The sequence below is a fragment of the Pollachius pollachius genome, assembly GCF_949987615.1.
Source record: "Pollachius pollachius genome assembly, chromosome: 2".
NCBI classification, from domain to species: domain Eukaryota; kingdom Metazoa; phylum Chordata; class Actinopteri; order Gadiformes; family Gadidae; genus Pollachius; species Pollachius pollachius.
The window spans coordinates 31,557,039-31,564,732 of NC_136935.1; the positions used below are offsets into that span (position 1 = coordinate 31,557,039).

Consider the following 7,694-nt stretch of genomic DNA (forward strand, 5'->3'; position numbering starts at 1 on the left):
GTCTGGCAGCAACAAGTGTGGGGAGACCATCTACTCATTTACACTGATGGGTCAAAGGAGCATGAGAATGGTAAAGTAGCAGTGGGTATTAGCATTCGTGAAATCGGGTACAAAAAAGGATGTAGAATCTCAGATCACATGTCAGTATTCACAGCAGAGATGGTGGCAGTTCTATGGGCATTACGATGGGTGGAGGATAATAAACAGGGGTATTCAATAATATTGCAATGACCACAGGCGAGGTAGTGAGCGAAGAAAGTCCATAGGAGCTTTATTAGATTCCTCAAAAGGTCAGACAGGCGCAGCTCCAACGGAACACTCAACAACCGGAAACCCCCGGGACCCCCCTCTCAGAAGGCCCGCCCCTTCCTCCCAAACCCTGTGACGCTACATTACCCCCCCTTCACAAAGTTCCTCGCCCCGAGGAATCACAGAAAAAACAGCCCCCAGAATAAACGTAACTTCCCTTTAACATGACGTGCTTCAACCCCCCCCCCCCCCACAGAACAACAGGCACAACGCTGAACAAAATTACTAAACTCATCCTACAGATAGCAAACAAAGTCTTTTAAGTGCCCTGGTGGCCCCCTGGGCCGTCGAGAACCCTCTCCCCGGGCCTCGGGTACAAAGGGAACGGGGTCTTCAGCACCTGGGAGGGGGCGGGGGGGCGGGGGGCAAAGGGTGTCGGATACAGGGGAGGGCCGGTTATCCCCGCCAGCTGGGGTAAAGGCGTCCGACCGAGGCCCCGCCGGTGTCGCCGGGGGGGTGGGCTTTGAGGCGGCAGGGCGGCAGCGAGGGGCAACGGGACCCCCCTGGGCCAATGGGGAGGCACCCCCTTGGTACGGAGCCAGTCTGTCTCTGTGTAGTGCCACCCTTCTTCCTTTAGGTGGTAGGTGCAACCGGTACACCACTTCACCCAGCCTCTCCAGAACTCGACAGGGGCCCACCCAAGGACTGTCCAGTTTAGGGCATCTCCCCTTCTTCCTTTGGGGATTGAACACCCAAACTAGCTCTCCCGCCTGGAAATGCCGGCCTTTGCTTTTTATGTCGTAATTCCTTTTCTGCCTCACCCCTGCCCTCTGCTGTTGCTCCTGGGCAAATAGATGGGCCGACTCCAGGCGATCTTGGAGTCTCCTGGCATACTCAGGGCCAGGGGAACAGTCTGGGGCATCCGGCGGACGACCAAATGCCAACTCCGCCGGGGTACGAAGCTCCCTTCCCAGCATGAGAAGGGAAGGCGTGCATGACGTAGACTCCTGCACGGCGGTGCGGCAAGCCATGAGAACCAGAGGAAGGTGGTTATCCCAGTCTCTCTGGTGCTGGGAGGTGAGGATGGCCAGCTGTTGGCCCATGGTGCGGTGGAAGCGCTCCACCAGTCCATCACTCTGCGGCCTCTGGGGAGTGGTGCGGGTCTTATGGATGCCCAGGCGCTCACACATAGCGGAGAACACCCGGGACTCAAAATTTCTCCCCTGGTCGCTATGCAATGTCTCTGGCACCCCAAAACGGCTGAACATGCCTTCCAACAGGGCGTCGGCCACGGTCTCAGCTTCTTGATCGGGGATGGCATAGGCTTCGGGCCACTTGGAGAAGTAGTCGATGGCAGTGAGAACGAAGCGGTTGCCACGGTCCGAGCGGGGCAGCGGCCCCACCACATCCACCGCCACCCTCTCCATAGGCGCGCCCACCAGAAACTGCTGAAGGGGAGCATTGAGCGCCCGGTGGGGCCCTTCCGTGCGGTGCAGGGGTCACACAGACGGCAAAAGTCCTCGACATCCCTCCGGGACCGGCCCCAGTAAAAACCCTGGCGTAGGCGTCGGAGTGTCTTAGCAACCCCAAAGTGCCCCGACCCTGCGGCTCCATGCATGGCCTCGAGCACAGCCCCCTGTAGGCCCTTGGGAACCACAACCTGCCACCTTTCTTCGCCCGTGGCCGGCTCCTTCCAGGCCTGCTGCAGCACGCCCCGGCAGAGGCGCAGAGCCCCGAACTTGGTCCACAGTCCCATGACATCTCTGGAGAGGGCGGCCACCTCCTCCCACGGTGGTTTTCGCTGCACCTCCACCCACTGCAACACCGGCTGAAGGTCGGTATCCTGCTCCTGCTGCTTTCTCCAATCGCCTCCACCTATGGTCTCCAACCCTCGGCAGATGACCTCCAACTGCTGCACCGCGGCGCATCCCTCCTCCTCTGCCCGCAGCTCTCTCTCGCCTCCTTCCTCTCGCAGCAGCGACACCCCTCGGCAGCGCAGGGCCGCCGAGAGAGTGCGTCGGCGTTGGTGTGTCGGGGTCCAGCCCGGTGTTCCACTCGGAAGACGTAGGCCTGGAGTTCCTCCAACCACCTGGCCACCTGCCCTTCCGGCTCTTTGAAGGTCATGAGCCACTGGAGAGCAGAGTGGTCAGTCCTCACTGTAAAAGGCAGGCCGCAGAGGTAGTACCTGAAGTGACGGATGGAGAGCACTACGGCCAAGAGCTCTCTGCGGGTAACGCAGTAACGCCGCTCCGCCTTGTTAAAGGCCCGGCTAAAGTACGCCACCACTCTCTCACCATCGGGCCCCACTTGGGAGAGCACCCCTCCCACCCCGACGCCACTAGCATCGGTGTCCAGCATGAACGGCAGCGAGGGGTCAGCTGGGGCCAGCACGGGGGACTCGCTCAGGGCACGCTGAAGGCTGGTGAACGCCCCCTGGCACTGCTCAGTCCACAGGAAAACACTGTCCTTTTGTAGCAGCCTGTAAAGAGGAGCAGCCAAGCATGAAAAACCCCGCACAAACTTCCGGTAATAGGAAGCCAGGCCCAGGAAGCTCTTGAGCTGCCTCTGATTAGCCGGGGGGGGCCAGTCTGCAACCGCCTGCACTTTCGCTTCCATTGTGCGGATGCCCTCCCCCCCCACTGTGTGCCCCAAGAACTGTACCTCTCTGCGCATGAAGTGACACTTATCTGGATGCAGCTTCAGGCCCGCTGCACGGATCCGTTCCAGCACCCGGCGCAGGGACTCGAGGGCGGAGTCAAAGGCACTGCCATGCGCCAAGATATCGTCCAGGTATACCAGGCACTGTTGGCGGGGGATGCCTGACAAAACCCGGTCCATCAGGCGGGCGAAGGTGGCTGGAGCGTTACACAGTCCAAAACTAAGGACTTGGAACTGCCACAAACCCCGGCCTGTGCAGAACGCTGTCTTGGGTCTTGCTTCTGGGGAGAGGGGCACCTGGTAGTACCCACTGCGAAGGTCCAAGGCAGAGAACCAGGACGATCCCGAGACTAAATCCAGGGACTCGTCGATGGGCGGCAGCGGGTACGAATCTTTTTTGGTCACCCCATTCACCGGCCTGTAGTCCGGGCAGAGCCGCCAGGTGCCGTTCTTTTTGGGGACCATGACGACAGCGGACGCCCAAGGACTGTCACAAGGCTCAATTACGCCTGCCTGCAGCATGTCCTCCACCGCTTGGTCACACGCCTCCTGACGTGCCAAAGGGAGACGACGCGGCCGACACTTGATAGGCCTGGCCTCCCCAGTGTCGATCTCGTGTAGCACCAAGGGAGTCCGGCCCAAGTCATCCTCCCCCATAGCAAAACTGTCCTGGAACTCCAGCAGCAACTGCCACAACCGCTCCTGCTGCTGGTCGTCCAGCACCCTCCCGGTTCTTTAGCCATATCTCCCTCACGGTCGGCGGCGACGCCCCCCCCTTCAGTCGTCGTGACTGGGCCTGGGCTGCTTGGGGCACATAAGTCCTGGGAAAGGTTACGGACACCACGGGTAGGGGATCGCTGACTTCGGGCTCTACTGCACACACTGCCGCCGAGATGGAACCCACGGGTGGCCCCGAACCTGAGCCAGTGGGCAACAAAGCGATCACAGGCCCCCCTCGGAAGCTCACCGTGCCCCCGTCCAGATCGAGTTGGCAACCTGTGGCCTTCAAAAAGTCACAGCCCAGAATACATGGGTCCTGCACCGCTGCTACCCACACTGGGTGACGTACGTCCTTTCCCCCCACAGTTAATGTAAGTAACCCCGTACCTTTCATTGGGGCCAGCCCCCCTGTGGCCGTGCGCAGCTGCACGTCAGTGGGCTCCAACCGAATCCACTCCGGGCACACGTCTGGTCTGAGCACCGTCACTGATGAACCGGTATCCACCAGGACCGAACACGGCACCCCCTCCACGGCCACAGGAACATAGCATGAATCCCCGTCACCGAGTCGACCCACCACCATCGCCGTCCTTGAAGCGTCGATGACGTCTGCTTCTGGGGGAAGTGGGTCTTGGCTCCCCCGCCTTTGCTGACGTGGCCCCTCCGTTTCTGGAACAGCTGGGGCGGGGGGAGCGGGGGAAGAACTGTTTACGGTCCGCACATCCCCCCCCTGTGCGGGCCCTGTGGCGTTTCCCGGACCCGCGCGTGTGGGGCAATCTCTGACCAAATGTCCGGGTTGGCCACAGCCCCAACAGGCTCTTTGGTCGGGACGCTGTCGAATGCGTGACGGCTGCAGTGATACGGCCCTTATCAGTTCCGTAATTTCTGTCGCCCACGCCGGCTTTTCCTCCGCCACCGGGCCCCGGGCTGCTCCCCCTGCCGGATAACTCCCTCTCGGGCCCCCCTCAGTGACCGCGCCCCACACGATTTCCCTCTCCACGGCCATCTCCAAAGCCGACTGAAGAGAAATTGGGTGCTGTAATTGCACTTGAACCCGCAGCTCCAGAGGAAGGGGCTCTGATGAACTGGTCCCGTGCCAACTCGCTCTGCACGCTGGGGGGCATGTGTGCATATGCCCTACGTGTCAGGCTCTCAATGTCATTAGCCAACACCCTCAGCGACTCCCCCGGCTTCCTGCAGCGGTTACCAAGCTCATTACGAAGGAGCTCCGGCTTCACACATTGTCCAAACCGCCTCTCCAAGGCCCCCACTAAGGCTCCGTAATCCCGTCTCTCCCCCGGTGAAAGCAGCAGCAGGCACGACAACGCGTCGTCTGTGAGGCACAAAGCCAGCTGCAATGCTTTAGCCTCTACTGTCCATCCCCCAGCGTCAGCCAGCAGTTCAAATTGAGCATGAAACGCCTCCCAGTCAGATCTACCGGAGTACTTAGGCGTCTTAACCGAAACGGCGGCAACTGGGACATGGGGGGCGGCAACTGGAACATGGGCGCCGCCATGTCTGTTTACCTCCCGAGCCGCGTGCTCCCGCTCCGGGCGCGCGGGAAGAGAAGACAACCCTGCGTCGGCCGCCAGCTTCCTTGCAGCTTCTCTCAACCCCTCTCTGGCCTCTTGGGAAGCTCTGCGAAACTCCCCATATGCGTCCTCTGTCCATCCGAACGCACCAGTCTCCTGCTCCACCTCCTCCTCTTTCACTTTCGGAAAAGACATGACCGACGCGAACTGACCGACACACTGAAACTAACGCTGTAGCCCGACCGCGACGTAAATCCAAAGTAGCCCTCCGCTTGGACGCACAACTCTCCACCCACTCCCGTCGTTTGTTCACTTCTGACACCAATCTAATGACCACGGGCGAGGTAGTGAGCGAAGAAAGTCCATAGGAGCTTTATTAGATTCCTCAAAAGGTCAGACAGGCGCAGCTCCACCGGAACACTCAACAACCGGAAACCCCCGGGACCCCCCTCTCAGAAGGCCCGCCCCTTCCTCCCAAACCCTGTGACGCTACATTATGTAGTGATTCAGCTGCAGCTTTAAATTCAGTAAAAGAAGGAAAATCAAAGTCCAGGCCAGATTTAATTGTGAAAATACTTCAGTCTTTGTTTAGAATTTACAAAGCAGGGAGAGAGGTGGGGTTTCTCTGGGAGCCGGTACATTTGGGTGTGAAAGGGAATGTGGAGGCGGATGAGGAGGCAAAGAAGGCGGTGAAGGAGGAAACAGTGCAAATTCATTTGCAATATGGGGCACCTGAGTACATGGAAAAAATAAACAGGGCTCTAAAAGGAAGGTGGCAAAAATCGGGAGAAGGAAAGGGCGTACTTTTCAGTTCAGGAAAATGTAAACAAAGATAGGTGCACTTTTAGGTGTATAAGAAAATATGCTGTAGTAATCTCAAGACTGAGGCTTGGACACTGTGGGCTGAGGAGTGGGCTGGCTCTGATTGGCAAACGCCTATATTGCGAGTGTGAGTGTGGAGATAGAGAAACTGAAACATGTACTCCTCCAGTGCAAGCTCTATTCCAGTCAAAGGAGGCCTCTTTTCCGGAAACTTGGATCATTTGGGGAATTAGTTTTTAATATGCGCACTCTTCCGAATCTGGATTCATTGGTTAAAGCAAAGAAATTGTTGAATTACCTTCACAACACTGGAATATATAAAAGGATTTAGAGGGAAATAACAAACAGTGGGGGGCAGCAATACGCCATAGCTACGTAAATTATGCCTAAACCAAAGAAGAAGAAAACAAATATGCCAAATATATGTGCTGAAAAAGAAGTCTCTCCTTAAATAATGGATTAAATCATGCTTCCCGCAGCAGCTGTTGCCTTTTTCCCCTGGGAGATAAACTCTGGTTCCCTGCAGGAAGGAGAATCCGTAAGAACATTTGGAAGGCAAGTGTTCGTAATGAAGGATGTTAGCTGTCAACTGTGCCCTTATCCATGTGCGTTCCACAGAAGTTATCCCATTCAAAACAGTAACTGTGCCACAGAGTTATCACTTTCAAAGTAGTTAGGTAGAACTATAATTTCCCTCCGTGGAGTATAATTTAAACTAGACTATTGGTCCCGGGTGATGGACTACGGATGGCTGTCGGGAGCAACACAATTTAAGAAAATATTTTGGTCGAACAGAGCTATTAGAAAGTCTCACGAAAATCCTATATAAAAGTCGATATAGTCTTAGATTAACCATTTCTTTTGGCATCCATCTCACTATCTCAATCTCCTTGGTCATTCTATATGCCACTACACTTACATCTCTATATGGAAACTTTCATCATTGTGCTTATTTATAGACTCAATCACCATTGTGTTAAGCGTTACCTCATTCTGGGACAGATAATGACTCAACAGCCATTTGTCTACATGGAAATATTCTAAATATTCGACATGCATGTCAAGATTTAATAAAAGGTAATACAAATGAAAATGCTTGTTTTAAACTAGTTTGATTCATAAAAAACGTATCCAGGAATATCAGGAATCAGCAACGCTTCTAGACGCTCCTTGTTCCATCCACTTTTCAGATTAATGTCCTATCAACCCGAGGAGTCAAAAGCTACACTGACTACACGGCATGCATCAGCACAGCACGAAGTGATCGTTCACACCTTGTTTGTGGAGCCATTTAATGCCATCATAGGAGCCCAGTACATGGTTCTGGGGGAAATTGAAAACTCTGAGGGTAAGGACTCTGAAGAGCACCCAATATTTACACAGCCTACATAGGACATAAATACATTGCATGGTAGTGTTCCATTGGAGGCCCATTAAACCAGGTTGCATTGCTCATAGTTGTGTTGCCTGTGCTCTGTATTAATACGTCATACACTCTCCCTCGCTGTTCTTTATTGTTTTCCCTGGCAGGTGGCATGGTGGTGGTCCGGGCCCGTGTGCTGAACTGTGTTGATGGTGTGAACATTGCCCTCTTTCAGAAAGCGGTCAATCAACAGAGGAGCTTTTTCCGAGAAGCGATGCCACCTGACTAGGGTCTGCCGTTTATACAAAAGGGTCTGGTCTCATCGTCAGTCCCACAGCTATTTGTTTATG

The 7,694-nt window shown here is 55.5% G+C and overlaps 1 protein-coding gene across 1 annotated transcript; it reads left to right on the plus strand.

The window, feature by feature from the left end:
- Positions 1 to 6,370: 6,370 nt before the first annotated feature.
- On the plus strand, positions 6,371 to 7,656 carry ten1 (TEN1 subunit of CST complex). The gene is made up of 3 exons (XM_079729972.1): positions 6,371 to 6,536; positions 7,172 to 7,329; positions 7,512 to 7,656. Exons 1-3 carry the CDS (start codon positions 6,448 to 6,450, stop codon positions 7,631 to 7,633), a joined length of 369 nt encoding a protein of 122 aa, XP_079586098.1. The 5' UTR covers positions 6,371 to 6,447; the 3' UTR covers positions 7,634 to 7,656.
- The last annotated feature ends 38 nt before the right edge of the window (positions 7,657 to 7,694 follow it).

Excerpts from the sequence above, each read along its gene's own strand:
- ten1 (XM_079729972.1), top strand. The coding sequence starts at position 6,448 with ATGCTTCCCGCAGCAGCTGTTGCCTTTTTCCCCTGGGAGATAAACTCT. Across the intron at positions 6,537-7,171 it reads TCCGTAAGAACATTTGGAAG|ATTAATGTCCTATCAACCCG; the intron begins GCAAGTGTTCGT and ends TCCACTTTTCAG. Across the intron at positions 7,330-7,511 it reads GGAAATTGAAAACTCTGAGG|GTGGCATGGTGGTGGTCCGG; the intron begins GTAAGGACTCTG and ends TTTCCCTGGCAG.